Below are 18094 nucleotides of genomic sequence, written 5' to 3' on the forward strand. Positions count from 1 at the left end.
TTTTTTTTTTTTTTCAACCAAACATTAATCAAATTAAAAAATAACTCCAAGATTGGTTGCCCAAACCGGAGGAAAAGAGTTTACAAAGGAAATTTCAGAGGAAAGCAATCTTGAAGAACGGGCTAGACAATCTGCCCTTACATTGAGCTCTCTAGAGATCCTGATCAGGGAGAACGAGGAAAAGCATGGTCTGAGCACAAGAAACTCCTCTAACAGGTTCGAAAAAGATGGCCAATCGTCAGGCGTCTGCACCATCGCCACCAATTCTGCACAGTCTGTCTCAAAGCTTTGACATCCAACTCCAGCCGCCAAGAGTGACTCCATAGCCCAAATCAAGGCTTGTAGCTCTGCATGTAAGGATGTAGGACCGCATCTCTGACTCCGTGCTCCCAAAAGGAGAGTCGCATCATCATCACTACAACACCACCATCCTAGACCCTGCATAGCATCTGACCCTTTCCAAGAACCATCAATCTGACATCGAGGAAACGCTCCCCTATCCTCCACCAGAGGCGTAGTATGCAAATACCTATCCGAATAGGATTTTGCTTCTTCCCATAGTAATTTATCATTATTCGCCTGGTGTAGAATTTCCGTCGGCTCGGCCTGTAACCCCTGAAAAACTTTTTTATTCCTATCTTTCCATAATGTCCAAAGTATCCAAGGAAGACGATTAGCTACATCCGAATCCCCCGACTGAGAGGCTGCCCGCCAAAAAATAAAGTCTAAATTTGCATAAATTGAAGCAAATGGAAAGCCATCGGGGACTAACGAAACTAGGGACAACTCCCAAACATCGAGCGAGCGAGGGCACTCAAAGAGAGCATGATTGATAGTTTCTGGTGCAGCCCCACACCGTTTGCAGAGTGTATCACACCGGATACCCCTATACGCAAGTCGTTCGAGCACTGGGAGGGTGCCCGACGCAATCTGCCAGAAAAAATGTTGGACCTTTGGGGGAACATCCAGCTTCCACACCTGGGCCCTGAGGGCCATACATGTTGGTCCGTATTCGACTTCCGTCATCAGTTCTCTGGCTAATCTATAACCTGATTTAACCGTATACTTCCCTGACTTGGTAAAATGCCATACTAACCGATCCCGTTGCTGGACCTTACTGACCGACATACGCCGAATAATCGGTATATCCCCCGGATCCAGAAACTCTTCTAGAGTAGGCAAGTGCCAATCCTTCGTGACAGGATTAATTAAGTGGTTCACCATCAAGCTCGGTAACCAGAGTCGTCCCCGACCATTGGCAGGACGTGGTCTAATATCCGGAATCCATGGATCTCTCCAAACCGAAATAGAACTACCCGAACCTACCGCCCATCGCGCTCCATATTCCACTAAATCTTTCGTTGAAAAAATACTCCTCCAGGCAAAGGAGGGATTAGAAGGTTTTTTGGCCATAAGCGGGTGTTTATTGCTAAAATATCGGCCTTTCAAAACCCTCGCCATTAATGACGTCGGGTGTTGAATTAAACGCCAATACTGTTTTGCTAACATAGCATCATTAAATTGTTCCAAGGCTCTGAAACCTAGACCCCCATCACACTTATCCTTACATAGTTTATCCCAAGCCACCCAATGTAAACCATGAGCCTTATCGTTGGATTTCCACCAAAAAGTGGAAATAGCACTCGTTAATTTAGATGTCAACTCTTGCGGCAATTTGTAGCAGGACATCACATGCGTGGGAAGTGCCAAAGCCACCGATTTAATCATAATCTCCTTACCACCTTTTGATAAAAGCTTTGCATTCCAACCATTGACACGATCATCCAATCGATCCTTGACATATCCAAAAACCTTATTTTTTGAACCCTGGAGGCTTTCAGGAATGCCCAAATAAGATCCCATACCTCCCTCTTTGGTAATACCAATAACTGACTTCAACTGATCCCTTATCTCAGTAGGAACCTTCTTGCCAAACATTATAGATGATTTCTCTAAATTAACCTCTTGTCCTGAGGCTTTGCCGTAATTCCTGATAATTTCCATGACCGTCTGACATTCTGTCGCCTCTGCTTTACAGAAGAAAAGACTGTCATCAGCAAACAACAAATGCGAAATGGTAGGACTATCCCGGGCGATTGTGATACCCGTTACCTTTTTCTCCCGTTCTGCCTTTTTGATATTCGCTATCAGAACCTCTGTACAGAGTATAAACAAGTACGGTGACAACGGGTCCCCCTGACGAAGACCCCGCTGTGGTTTAATAAAACCCCGGGGTTGACCATTAAGAAGAACTTGATACGACACCGAAGATACACACCACATGATCCAAGAGATCCAATTCCGATCAAACCCTAACTTAACCATGACTGCCTCTAAAAAAGCCCATTCTACACGGTCATAAGCCTTACTCATATCCGTTTTGAAAGCCAGAAATTCCGACTTGCACCTATTATTAGTATTTAACCCATGAAACATCTCCTGCGCAACCAATATATTATCCGTTATTAAACGACCCGAAACAAAAGCCGACTGAGTTTCGGAAACCAAAGATGGGAGAAACCGCTTAAGCCGAAAACACAGGATCTTAGAAATAATTTTATAGCTCACATTACAAAGACTTATCGGCCTAAACTCCGCCATCCGCTGCGGACGATCAACTTTAGGAATAAGACAAATATTCGTCTCATTTAAACACGGGTCAAAACGTCCTGAACGGAAAAACTCTCTGACTAGAGCCACTAAATCCCCTTTTAAGGAAGACCAGAATCGTTGAAAAAACAAGGCCGTCATACCATCAGGTCCTGGTGTCTTCTCCGGGTGCATAGCAAACAGAGCTTTCCGAACTTCGGCTTCAGAAATATCCCGAATTAGATCTCTATTCATAGTATCCGATATTAAAGGGGTAACCTCCTGTAACATCTCTGACACACCTTGAGCATCTGAATTCCTAAAAAGGTCCTCAAAATATTTTGTAGCAATATTCTCCATACCTGAAGCCGATTCATTCCATACATTATCTGTATCAAAAAGACCAATGATCCTATTTCTTACCCGACGCTGTTTAGTAGAAGCTTGGAAAAATTTTGTATTCTTATCCCCAACCCTTAACCAGAACTTCCTACTCTTTTGTTGCCAATATAACTCCTCATCCCGATATGCTTCTTTTAATTTCCTCTCTATACCTCGAATTTCCTCCTGAGAAATTGAATCATCCATTTTCGCCTCCTGTAACGCCGCCTTTAAGGACGAAATGAGTCTTGGGCCAGAAAAAATATTATTCTTTCTCCACCAAGAAATCGAATTCCTGCAATTCTTTATTTTATCCACAAAGCCCGTAGGCCGGAAATTTATAGTACGATTCCAACCTGACTCAACTGCCCCGGATAATCCATCCTTCCCCAACCAGCATTTGTCAAAACGGAATTGCCGATTCCGTTTTATATGTGTCTTCAGACAAGTTGCCAAAATTGGACAATGATCAGAACCAATCATATCCAAATAGTCTACCTTGGAATTCGGGAAAAAACCTTGCCAGTCCTCATTACCCAAAGCACGATCTAACCGGCACCGAACAACCTGGTTATTGCACCGATTACCCCTCCATGATAAATGCTCACCATAACAAGGAAACTCTAACATCCCACAATGTCGGATCATGGAATTAAAAGGCACAAAAGAAGAGGCTGGACGCAAAGCACCTCCCCTTTTCTCATGATTACCACTCAATTCATTGAAATCACCAATCATAAACCACGGATCAACACGGAAAGACCCGATATCCGATAATTTATCCCATACTTTTACTCGATTTTGGGGGACCGGATCCCCATAAATAAAAGACATATAAACTAATTGTTGGCCAAAGAAAGCTTGTACATCTATAATGCGATCACAATCATAAAGAACTGAGAGTTTTATTTCATCTTTGTAAAATAATGCTAAACCACCACTTGTCCCGCAGGGTTCAACAGTATACAAATTATTAAAACCAAACTTATTCTGAAACTTTTGCAAATAAGAAAAACATTTCTTAGTTTCTGATAAAAATAAAATGTCTGGTCGATGTTGCTTCCATAAATCACCCAAATACTTCTCTGTCAGATCAACCCCAATGCCCTGACAGTTCCAACTCAGGATCTTCACGTGTGCGCCGGTGGTTTCGGGAGAGCCACCGTCCCTTTCTTGACTTGACGACTACCATCCGCTGGTTTACCTCTCAAGGGAATATCTTGCCTCCCCTGACTCTTCTGTTTTTTTCCTGCACCTGCAGGTTTAGATAACGCCTTAGCCAATAACCGTTTCCCCGGAGAAGCCAAAGTCCTAACAACATTTTTAGCAACTATTCCTGAACCACTAACACCCTTTCTAACATTAGGCCTATTAAGTCTCACCCTATGTATTACCGGATCCACTAGCTTAACATCAGCCAAAGCGTTATTAACAAGACCCAAAACCGAATCCGGCAAGACTAAAACAGGAGGTTTACCTTGTGAATCACCAGTCATATCCGACTGTGAATCCGTACCCTGCTCGGTGAGAGTGTCGTCCTCCTTACCCAACTCAGTATCAGGTATAACCGCATCATCACCTTCGGGATATTCTCCCTCCTCCAACAAGTCATCATTCTCCTCCATAAAGCCAGTCTCCTCTCCCTCCTTGACCAATCCGGTGAGAGTCTCTTCCGGAGCAACCGTAACAGCCTGAGAAGTGGAACCTCTCCCAACCGCATCCTCTTCCTCTTGGGATCTCTTTGCAACAGCATTCTGTTTCACCGCGCTCCCCTGTTTGACCTTATACAACGGTTTTGGCCACACAGGTCCCATACCCTTTCGATTCAGATTGAAGGAAGGAACCTGTCCCTCTAACTCACCACTTAGCATCTGCGAACCTCTCTGTCCACCAGAGCCACTAGACTCCACAGCTGTAAACTGTTTTTTCTGTCCCCACGTTGAACCTTGGAACCTTTCTTGATATCGGGAACCATAAGCACCCCCATTTATCCATTGTTTTTGAGATCTTAGTTTTAAATTTAATTTATTTTTAAAATTCAAAGTGGGGAAACCTAATTTTTCATATAGTTAACTAATTTCTTAAGTTAATCAAAATATTTAGATAAATAAGTTAACTCAGTTTAAAAATATCTTATTATATTATATATATATATATTTATTTAGAAAATATTAATAAATGTGAGAAGGGAACGAAAAATAATATCCAAATATTCTTTATAACATATATGACACAAATCTGGTTAAACTAATTTCTTTTTTGGTAGCTATATTCGATTCTCAAATCTCACTTGATAATTGTACATGTCAACTTCGGAATAGGTAAATCTATACTATTAAAAGGGAAGCACTTTTAACAAGGCAAAAATAAATTAGTAAAATGTGACATAAAATGCCCATGAATATATTACAAAGCATACAAAACGAGAAGGGTATTAAAGTAAATATTATAATAAAAATGCGCGGATCCTGTTGTGACCCGGATTGATTCTGTTCGGATCATGTATTAATTGTTTGGAGCTGTTTTTCATACTCCTGTATCCAAACAGAATTGAAAAAAAAATGTAAGTATTTTCGTGTAAACAATTTAAGGAAACAATAATTCTGATATTTATGTACATATTTAATTTGGGCAATAAATTCAAAACTGTATATATGTAAAGATATTTCATTTGATTATATATTTGGAGATATATCCGTAAACAATAATTTCTGATTTTGATGTTACCTAATACACAAAATCATCTAAATTTGTTTATAGAAATAATTTAAATCTGTTTCTATTAAAATCGAGCAACTAAATTCAAAATTGTATATATGTATAAAAATTTAATTTGATTATATTTTGTGAGAAATCTGCGTAAACAATATTTATGATTTTCCTTTTTCTAAAATCTATATTCCAAAACTAAATGAACAAATGTAAAATAACTACCAAAATCTTTTTTTGTTAGTATCCTAAAATATATTGTCCTAGGAAATATATATTAATCTTCATCTCTCTATATAAGATGTGTGAAGTCTTTAGTTTCGTTCATTTACAGAAAAAATTTCCAGCATCCATATTTTGAGTTTATATATTTTTGACTTTTATTTTTCATTATCTTATAGTGTTTCAGATTTGAAACTCTACAAGAACATGTGAAACATAAAAGTAAAGACTGTAAAACTTCTAAAATATGAATGTTGTGAAACAATTAAGTAGTTATAATTGATTTTCTCTTACTATTCTTTTGAATATTTACAGTTTTTTTTTAATGTTAGTACTTATATATACATTAATTATAATATATAGTGTACTTCTGCTGCATGATTATTTGTTTTTATTTTTTTAAACAATCTATGATTATATTGTTACACATAGCCTATTGGTATTAAATCATATTAGTGTGATTGATTTCTTTTTTATAGTTTCTCAAATCATAATGAATTTTGCACTGAACTGGAAAAGAGGATAAACAAATATATCTTTCACAGGTAACATGGAATTGCATGTCTCGATGATGTCCACAATGTTGAATATGACTTCCCCCTCTCCGATCAAGCTTTCTTCTTTGGCGAGTCATTCAACTAAATCTTCATATATCCAATTATAGTTTTTGTAATTTTTTATACTTCCAAATTTAATATAGCACACTAATATATCCAACATTTCTATTGTTATTTAGTTTCTGCCTTAAAGTGAAAATTATTATATTAGTGAGTCATAAAATTTGGATAACTATATTGACTTTCAGACTTCAATGTTATAGAATTTCTGACCCTCTTATACTTATTTTCTTCTTTGAGTTTATTTTTAGTTTTTTTTGGTTGGTGTATTTTTAAAATATTGACGTTATTATCATAATTATCTTTCAAATATATTTTTAAAATAATTGGGAAGATTGCAATCTTTCAAATATATATCGATTCTAAATATCTCACAAATAAAACTCAAAGCATAAATGTGCCCGTAAAAAAATATGTTACAACTAAAATAAAACAACATTACTTTTAATATGTTGTTTTTCTTCTTCTTATCTAGCATAATATTAACTGACAGGGCATGTATGTGTGATTCTATTAACTGAATGTTTCAAAGAAATTTTTTTTTTCTCATCAAATACATTATTTGTTTTGAATCAAACTATTACGTGATTGTGTGCTAAATTTTGGGAACATGATTTTGAGGAAATGAGAAAAGAACAATTGGACTGAAACGGGATGAATGGAGACAAACATGATGAAATTATATATTAAAAAAAAATCTAGGGTCATGTTAAAATTAAAATAAATTAATACTTCCAATATATTATGTAACATATTTTTCAATTTATCTAACATAAAAATGTTCAAAAGAAAAAGAAAAAATATTAAACTATGTTTTATAATATTTAAGAAAAAATTAAAAGAAAGAAATGTAATCCAATATAAATGGACCATATATCAAATAATAAGAATAAATAGATCAACTATTTTCTAATTTTTTTATCATATGATATGATATATAAATATATTATGAATTATATTTGTGTTTGTCCCAAACAGAACTTCAAGAATTTATGTTTTAGTTCTGTCCCATTTCTATTTCAAGAATATAAAATTGCCCCATATCGAATATGTACCATACTGCAACGGGCAATTACGAACGAGTAGATAAAATGGGACAGAAAAGAATAAAACATGAATTACGCTCACTTCTAAATATTTTCATTTGTCTCTTATTTGTTGGACTATAAAATATACAATCTTAAATGGGAAAATTATTATTAAAACCATAGTTATGAAATGGAAAACATGACATATAGAAGACATGATGGATTTTCGGTCCTAAATTAGACATATCATATTTTGTTTACTATTTTTTTAATATAATTGTCTTTATTGATAAAAAAACAAATTTGATAATTCTTTTTGTCTAAACCAAATTAAAAACAAACCAAATATTATATTGGTACGATTTTGGATTATGAATCTTAATAACATTCCTAAAAAATACGTTTACAAACATAACCTGCATGTACGTAATAAATTATAAATGTGTTAGTAAACTTAGCTTTTAAAATCAATCCCGCACGTATGTGCGGGTCCGAATCTAGTTTTAGATATTATTTTGAGAACCTTATTTCAGAAAAAACTAGATATTTTTATTTGTAAACTATAGAGAGTTTGAGAATATAAAAACGAAAAATTTTAACACATTTTTTACATTGGAACTTTTTTTCAATTGAATCACCTATTATCTTTGGGCTTTGAAAAATTTTAGTGTGATGAATGCAGACTTCTCCTATGAGTTTTTAAGGATAAAAATAGCAAAATCGTTACGGCAGGCCTATCAAGTTGGATTTATCTAGCTAGACAATTTACATCATTCGATTTGAGAAGTTTTAATATTTTTGACCCGGTTTGATAGTTCTTGAGGCGGGACAAGACGGGTTTTCTATCCCAAATAGATATACATCACGAGACGGTTTTCTATCTCAAGACGGTTTGTTGTATATAGATAAGAAAATTACATAAAATTAGAAAAAGTAGTACTATTATTGTAGATCCGTAAATTTTTTTTTTTTTTTTTGGAATGAACATAACAACAAACAATGTATTATGCATGTTTGTTTTTTCAAACAAAGCTTTGTACAATAACTTAAATCCAATTTAATTTTCAATATATGATATGGTTTACAGTAAGAAAACGAAACCACTGAAAAAAGTAGTCCTTGGCAAAACTTACTACACATTTATACCGAACAAAAATGATTGTGAAGAAAAATCGTTAGAAAAAAGATCAGCATGATAATTTTACGAGACTAGTTATATAACCAGAAGAAAAATCTCTGGCCTGCAAATTGTTCCATAAAAAATAGAAGAACTTACGCGTTGCAGTGAAAAAAAGCGAGACCAAAAAGACAAACTTAAGCATGTTTGTCTCAATTTGTTAGTCTTTTTTTTGTGAAGTAATAATAATAGTAATTGTTTTTGATTAAATTCTCAGTGAATCTTTGATAAAACGTAAATAGAGATGGATCATGGATGTATATTTATTTATCCACAATTTATCACTTTAAATGAATGAATATACAGAATATGGTAAGATAGATTATTTTAGAATAATAGATTCCCTGAATATCATCAAAGGAAGAGCATCATTTTGGATGTAGCCAAAGGTTTGGCTTATTTGCCTTACGGTGTGAAACCTGCGATTTGATAACAGAGCAAAATCAGAGTTTTTGGCCTCTACTCAAAACTTTTGAGGAAGTTTGCTTTGGAAGGCAAACAAGTACATCTTTTAAAGGTAATTTACCTGAGGTAGAAGCTATACTGGTCGAACCTGTGTGAGTGATGGGAAGAAAGGATCCATCACCCACCATTACCGAGTCGTTTCCATGGTAGGGTTGAGCTTGCTGCAGATTCTGCACTGAGTTTGTGACATGAGCTGAAGAACCGGAGTCTGGAAGCCAGTCAGTTCCTTGTTGATCAGTGACCTCTGTGATTCTCATCGCAGCTAGAGCTCGTGGAACATCCTCATACTGATACCCATTGTCAAAACGATGCCAACATTTGAGAGCAGGATGCCCTGTTTTCCCGCAAATCTGACATACTACTGTGCTTCGAGTCACTTGAGAACCATCAGATGAAATCTGCTGATGAAAGCCACGTCCCTTAGTTGAGTATGAGCCTCTACCACGACCATATCTGTTGCCATTGCCTCGTCCTCTAGAGTTGTTTTGATGATAGTACTCATTTGTTGGTTGGGAGACATGGAAAGCAACATGAGGTGTGACAGCAGCGGCTGTTTCAGCTAAATATCCTTGAAGTCGATCATCATATTCTGTCAGCTTCGGTATTACATCGTCCAAGGTTAAAGCAGGGGAGCTATCAACAAGAGTCTCAATAGTGGTTTTGATTGGCTCATACTCTGCCTAGACCGTTCATGGCAGCAAAAATTTTCATCTTTTCTTGAACAGGGCTATCAACCGAGGCTAACTGATCACATATTGCCTTAAGATCTCTAAGATATGATTCCATAGACTTATCTTTCTTATCTAGAGTCTGTAAACGCCTCTGAAGCTCAAATAACCTAGACGAGGATGCTCTATTAAAGTGATTAGCAAGACACATCCAAACCTGGGTTGAAGTAGAGCAGCTCGCAACAACACTTAGTATGTCTTCTGAGAAAGAACCCAGAAGCCATGACTTGACGACCTGATCTGTACGGTACCAAGTCGAATACTCAGGATTTGTTGTCTCCGATCTGGTGCCATCAATGCTTGTTGAAACCGCTGTAGTGCTTGGAGCAGAGATGGAACCCGTGACAAAACTAAGTAAGCCTTGACCCGCTAGAAACGACTCGAACTGACTCTTCCAAAGGATGTAGTTTTTCTGTGTGAGTGTAACCGTAACGCAGTTTGAAATATTTAGGGAAGGAACTGAGTAAGAGGCCATGGATACGATTTCCATGTGCTCTGATACCATGAAAGTAAAGACACTTTAGTATTGTTGAAGTTTTAATCTTTCATTTCTCCTTAACTTACAAGAGTGTTCTTACAAGCCTTTTTATACTCAAAACCATAAACCCTAGATGTAAACTTGAGATGTCTAGAATGTTCTGCCAGATGTCATGATCTTCTTGAGCTTGACGGATCAAGGGTGGCAAATCGGTTTGACAGCTTAATTGTCTCCGTACGGTCGATGACAGGTCGTTTTCCTTGTCGTTTGTCTTCTTGTGAGACAACCGTTGAAGAAGAAGATGATTCTGTCTTGGGCTTCACTTGAGTTTCTTTGGTCTTGGGCTTTGTTGGTTTCTGATCCAACACTTTCTTTTCCAAAGTGACAGCGTTTTGAGTAGAGGCCAAAAACTCTGATTTTGCTCTGTTATCACGATTTACCACCGCGATATTGTTAGATGTAGATATGAGAGCGAGGGTAGCTGATTTTGGTTTAGCTAAACAGAGTAGAGAAGGTGAGTCTCATCTCACTACTAGAGTGGCGGGAACACACGGTTACTTGGCTCCCGAGTACGCGCTTTATGGTCAACTAACCGAGAAGAGCGATGTGTATAGCTTTGGTGTTGTTATGTTGGAGATAATGTGTGGGAGGAAAGCTCTTGATATGTCTACTTCCGGATCGCCGAACACGTTTCTGATTACTGATCGACCAGTCCCGCTCTCTCATCTTTCATACCGAATGGACGGTAACGGTTTCACTATGTCGCCTACGCTTAGCGGGACACAAATACATTCCGGAGATATGCTTCGATGAAAAAAACTAGGCTCATGTGTGAAAGTATATTTTGAATAATTTTGGAATGCAAGGATCACATTTTTCTTTAGATTTCAAATCGTGTAAACCAATTTCGAAATATTGTAGAATATCTTAAGAAACACATACGTGTATGAAAAGTTCCCTTTAGAAAAAACTTCGATTAAATTAAGTTAGAGTCGAAGGCTTGGATGCTGGGAGGACGGTGGCTCGTGGAGGTCCTCCTGGAGATACTCGTGGAGGTCTTGGAGGAAGGAAGGCTTCACAAGTGCAGTAATGATCTACGCACGCACATACTTCACAGTTATTGCCGCACAATAAAGCGCACATTTCCACTTTGGCAGGGGTGCACTTTGGAATAGTTATTGCTCCTCTCGCCTCAGCCACCATGTAAAATTCTGCAATCATCATAATTTGTGTATATCATTTTTATTTGTTTTGCCTGTTATAAAATTTATTTGTATATAGATAAGAAAAGTACATAAATTGATACTTAGATTTAAAAAGTATTACCTGTAGATCCTCTTTTTTTTATGAACATCAACATTAAATAATGTATTATGTATGTTTTTTTTTCTCTCTTTCAAACAGAGCTTTGTACTATAACTTAAATCCAATTTAATTTTTAATATATTATGTGGTTTACAGTATGAAACCTATATCATTAAAATAAAACTAGTCCCTGGCAAATTTTATTACACCGAACAAAAATGTGTTTGAAAAAATCATTAAGAAAAAGAACAAAATTATCATTATTGTATATTGTGTATATTATATTCTTGAATTTTACGAGACTATTTAAACCAGAAGAAAAATCTCTGCTATACAAATTGAACCACCCAAAAAAAGAATAACTTACGTGTTGCTGTGAAAAAAAGTGAGGCCAAGAAGACAAACTTAAGCATTGTTGTATCCATTTGTTAGTCTCTTTTTTTGTAAAGTAAAAAATAACAATTGGTTTTGATAAAGTTCTCTGTGAATCTTGATGAAACGTATATAGTGGTGGATGTATTTATAGGAACAAACACATGATCATGCCAATTTATCGCTTTAAATGAATATATATGGTAGAACAATTTATTCCCTGAATATGTTGAATACTGTTTTTGGTCAGCGCATACGTTAAATTTTGAACTTTCCATCATTAGCAAAATATTAATTATTCAAATGATCAAATCAATTGAAATTCATATCAAATCTGATCTCACATTCAACTCAGCCAGATTTCCGAACTTTGTTCAAAAATTTCGAAAAAAAAAAATTTGTACAAAAAAAAAAAATTTCGAACTAGGTACTAGCTCGCGGACTGAACTTTTCTTTTGATGAAAGTTTTAATAATTTATTTTGTTATTATGTTATTATAATAGTTTGTGATTAAAAATTCGGTGATTAAAAATTCGGTTTGTGATTAAAAATTCAGTTTGCTTATATTAAAATTTTTGTATTTTAAAAATATTTATTGAAAACCTGTCAATAAAAAATTTGCATATAATGAATAAAATTGCTTAAACCTTTGTCAATTAAACGCAATTTTTGGTATACTTGTGAAGTAAGTAAAAAAATATAAATAATATGTAAAAAGAGCAACTAAATATAGCTAATGAAAGTCTAAAAAACCCCTTTGAAAACAATTTCTTTCTGTGGCTTCCATTTTTTGTCTGTAATAAGTACTTTCAAACATTGAATATATTTAAATCTCAACTTAGTTTTATTTTCCTAAAGAACGGTGGCTAAAAGAAAAATATAACTTTTTAAAATAGATAAGATACTATATCTATATATATATATATACATTTTTTTTTGTTAATTTTTAAAATCAAAGAAAACTGTTATATATTTTATTTGATTAGATTTTTGATAAAAATTTTAACTTGTGCTGGAAAAGTTTTTTGATAAAATTTGTGGTTATATAAATTTTATTCGATTAGATTTTTAAAATCTTAGCTGTTAATTTTTTTTGTAAGGATGAATTAGTTTTGATTATAATAGATTATTTTTTTTACTTTTGTACAATTTATTTTATTTTATGTGTCCCCAATTTTCCTTTTTAATTAATTATATCTATTTAATTAATTAATCTTAATTAAATTTTCTAATGGCAAATGAATGTAATTTTTTACACATTTTAAGGTCAATTTCATATTTGTACTTCTCAATTAATATAGTAGGATTATCTGCAAAAAAAGGATAACGACATACAAAACATTTGGAAAGTTGATACTAGAGTTACAATTTCTGTTTTAGTTGATTTATATAAAACATATATATATTTTTTGTCAACCATTGGACCACAACTGGTCGGCACATTAGCCAAATTCCTACATTCGTAGGAAGCGAGACTCGATCCCTGACTTGATGGTGCCTTCTACAATTGGACTTACCTCCTGCCAATACACTAACGTCACTTCACTTATATAAAATATATATTATATAGTCATAATCATAATTAGTAGCACAAAAAGAGAAACAAGTAAACAACATTAACCACATACACAAATTTCGGTAATGTTGATGCTATTACATTTTTTTTTTTGGTTAAACTTGATGCTATTACATTCTGTTGCAATTTTTGATGAGCTAATAGAGAATATCTTCATCTTATCGTAGTTTCTCAAAAGTAATAGCTTCTAATAGCTTCTAATAGCTTCTAATAGCTTCTAATAGTTCTTATGAATTATGAACTATTAGAAATTGTTGAGTATTGTTGGGTATTAAAATTGTTGGGTACTGTTGAATATTGGAACTGTTGGGAATTGTTAGGTAATAAAAGAAATATGATTATGAGTGGTGGCTTGAATTGTTGGGTATTGGAATTTGAACTGTAAATGAAATAGAAAAGCATCGGTAATCTTGAAGCTGAAATATGTATTTGAGTGCTATCTTCTCATTTTTGGACACCAAAATTGTTGCATACCAAGTGTTTGATATAATGTCATTGAGAACAAAGAAGTTGCTAACTAATAAGAAAATTAGTTGGTTTTGATGTCTTCGGCTTCTTCGGGTTATACTTTGTTGGTTATGGAGTTGGCTAGTAGTGTTGATGAGATAGAATACAGTGGAGGAGGATCTTCTCGTTCTGGTCATAACCATTTTGGGAAAAGCTTCCTAAATTTTAAAGATGTCTTCCTAAATATTATGAAATTCTTCCTAAATTCACACAGATTGATGTATTCGTATTGATCTAGGTGAATCAAATTGTTAGTCCGTTTCAAGGAAGTCTTCATGAATTGCATAAAATTCTTCCCGAATTTCACAAAATTCTTCCTAAAATTCAATGACAACTAAAATAAAGTGTTAACAAAAACATGTGAAATTGTTATGATGCAGAAACTGCTGATATGTCAGAAGGTTTCTCTGAAGGAGAGAGGATAGATTTGCCTGGTTAAATCCCAGCTCCTAGTAGTGATAGCAACACCAAAAGAAGAGTGTCTCAAATTAGTTTTGTGGACATGTTTGAGAATTGGTTTGCTCAAGACAATGAGAAAAAGTTTTACTTCGTGTTAAGAATTGGTGTGCTTAACACACAGAGAAAAAGCTTTACTTTGTGTAATGTTTATGAATGTTTGATTATGTATATTTTGAAATGTTTATGAAGGATATCCTGAATTTGAAAGTGACAATCATAAATATTATTGAATCCTTCATAAATTTAAACAAATGTGTTTCTAACTCTCTTTTTGGTGTTTTGCCTTAATGTGTCAAAGATTACTTCCATTGATAAGAGAATTTCTGCATATCTTGGTGTTTACCAATATCTAGACTTTTTTTAAAACCATCCTGAAATCCAAAGGGATTTTAATCAAGAATGCCATTTTCTCCTTAAAACTTGTGGAAAATGCCAATTTTTTTTTTCTTGTTCAAAATGCCAGTTTCGTAGGGACCATTACGTGGGAGATTATGCAATTGCCCTTTGTTTACAAACACAATAACACGCACGTGAGAGAATTCAAATGGGGCAGAAATTAGTAGAGTGGATGGGAGACATTAATGGCTGTGCGGTTGTGGACTACGAGCATGAACAGATAGACAAAAATAATAGGTAAGTAGGCTTCTGTTAAATCATACAGAAGCCGATAGACAAAATTATACAACGAAACACAAGTCCATCGGAACACAAGTTGACAGAGAATCATACAGTAGTCGATAGACAAACTCATACAACAAACATACATGTCTGCCTCATAAGGTTGTTGGTTGTGGTACAAAAGAAAAAGTTGAATTTTGATTGACCACAAATTGAGATAGACAGATAGGTAGATAGGCTTCTGTTAATCATACAGAAGCCGATAGACAAAACATTTAGCGAAACACATGTCCATCGGACCACAAGCGGACATGAATACATACAGCAGATGATAGACAAACTCATACAGCGAAGCACATGTCCATCACAAACACCCTTGTGCAGAAAAGCATACAAATTACAAACAAAAGCCGGTCGACAAAAGGCTGAAAGACAACAAACATACATGTCTACCCCGTAAGGTTGTTGATTGTGGTGCCGAATGCCAGGAGGAAGGAAAGAATGCCAAGAGCAGTTGAGAAAATAACAGCAAACTCATACATATTGCATCTTGGGGGTGTAGGAGGAGGTTCGAATCCTTGAACATGGGCAGTATTAATAGATGGACATCTACCTTTGGTTTGGGTTTGGTCCACCGAAAACAAAACATGGGCAGTATCAATATTCTGGATGGTTTCCTCCGGAAACTGGTCCGCATAAGACATGACATTCTTAGAGTCTTGATCGGACCTGCAATGTAGAGGAGATTTGTAATGATGTCAACATGAAGTAGACAAAATGGCAACATGTCAAAAGGGAGGCACAATAAAGGTTGACAACAAAATGAGTAAACAACTAAATTGGTCTATCTCATTTTTCTAGTAATACACAACATAGGTGGACAACATAATGGATAGACAACTAAATTGGTCTATCTACGCATACACAATATAGGTGGACAACTGAATAGATAAACAAGTACATATGTCTATCTAGTATCTTCAGGTCATACACAATATATGTAGACATTAAATGTTGAGAAAAACTTGGCTTCAGGTCTATATAGGCTTTTCTAGACGTGGTGGTGGACAAGCTTGGCTTTACTCCATCGCTTTTCTAAACGTAATCCTCAAAGGACAAACGTGGTGTGTTGTACCCACGATCTGTCATCTCGGGCAATAGGCAAGAGGGCCTAGGTCGGGCTTGTCTAATGGGCCAAGAGGGTATTATTGATCGGCCCATCAGGCCCGGAGAAAGGAAGGGAGCGCGGAGATGTTTCGTGCTCGTCAGCTCGCAGCTCGGGCCCGGTCAAAGATTCCCGCATTCAAGAGGATTAATTAGGCTGCACGGATCGCGTCCTATTAATTCTGCATTAATTGGGTAATAAATGGGTCGATATAAATATGTAAGGGGGGTGTCACTTGTAAAGGATCCAAGAATATTTTCTGGAAAATAGCAATACAAATTCAAACTTTCAAACTCTTTCAATTCAGTTCGGAACTGTTTTACGGCGATAAGCTCCTCCACATTTAAATCACTTCGGAAGGAGAAGCTCATTCTCAGTTCTCACATTTGGCGCTAGAAGGAGGGGGGTTATCGCCTGACTCTCGCTAGTTCCGACTTCATACACAAGTACACTCCACACAACCACCGCTATGACGACCAGCTCTCCCAATCAGGCGTCTTTAGAGGTGATCCAGAAGCTCCTGCAGGACTTGTCCGAGAAGTCCGACCGTCAGCAAGCCGCCTCCGCCGCTCTTACTGAACGTTTCGATAGCTTGGAGGGGCAGATTTCCACTCGTCTGGAGGAAATCACGACGTCCGTAGCCGATCTCTCGGCCTCCCACCGCGCGTACGCCGACCGGGTCGACCTCCTGTCCTCCGACCAAAACCCACGTCGACGTGCTTTGGATTTCTCCAGTGTGACTCCACCTTCCACCTCGCAAGTGGCAGCAACAGATGTCACTCCGGGAGATTCGTTCCCGCCTCAAACCAACACACAAACAGCGCCACCGCTGACTGGCGATGGCCATACTCCGGTTCAGCCGGGTGTCCTCCGACCTTCTGAGGTCCCAGTCCGTCTTCCTCTCCCTGTAGAAGGAAACACTTCGACTCCGGGGTATGTCACCAATCCCGAGATCTACCGCNGCCGCACTTAAGAACGGCCTCTGGCATGAATCTCGCTTCCGCGAAGAGCTGTCCGTGAATCGTTTCCCAACTATTCAGGATGCATTACACCGGGCTTCGAACTGGATAGTCGCAGAGGAAGACAAACTCGCTGCGGCGCAAAAACAAAATGCCCCGCCCGCAGGAAAACCACGGTTCAAAGCACCCGCCAAAAAGACTCCGCCTACGACTCCGAAGTCTGGGCCGAGCACTTTCGCATTCACTCAATCTCCCAAAAAGAATTCTCCAAAGAATTCACCGTCCAAACCTCCATTTTCACTGCGCTCCAAGAGTGGTGTACTCCCAAGTAACAAATGGGTCCGAGATGAGGACATGTACTGCGAGCTCCATAAAACCAACAGTCATTCTACCCGTGACTGTAAGAAGCTGATGCATCTCCTCACAGAAAAATATGTGGCAGGAGAAATGCCGATTGTCACAATTGAGAAATTGGAGCAAAAAGCGATTCCCGAAGTGGACGAGGACGCTCCACCTTCAAAGAAACCAAAGCAGTCGGATGGAAGTGAAGCTCCCAAGAAAAGAATCGACGTGATAATGGGAGGATCGCGTCTATTTCGAAACTCCATCACTGCAATCAAAGACCATCAGCGGAAGCTCACTAGCCCCCAGCCGAAGCGGGCTAAGTTGGTAGCAAGCGATCTACCTGAAATTTCTTTCTCCGAGAAGGAAACTGAGGGGCTGGACACTCCGCACGATG

At 36.7% G+C, this 18094-nt stretch overlaps 1 protein-coding gene across 1 annotated transcript; it reads right to left on the minus strand.

Annotated features, from left to right (window-relative positions):
* On the minus strand, positions 95-3804 carry LOC104759164. The gene is made up of 2 exons (XM_010482122.1): positions 215-3804; positions 95-131 (listed from the first exon to the last, which is right to left on the minus strand). The coding sequence occupies exons 1-2, from the start codon at positions 3802-3804 to the stop codon at positions 95-97; spliced, it is 3627 nt and encodes a 1208-aa protein (XP_010480424.1).

Source organism: Camelina sativa, chromosome 17, assembly GCF_000633955.1.
Source record: "Camelina sativa cultivar DH55 chromosome 17, Cs, whole genome shotgun sequence".
Lineage (NCBI taxonomy): Eukaryota > Viridiplantae > Streptophyta > Magnoliopsida > Brassicales > Brassicaceae > Camelina > Camelina sativa.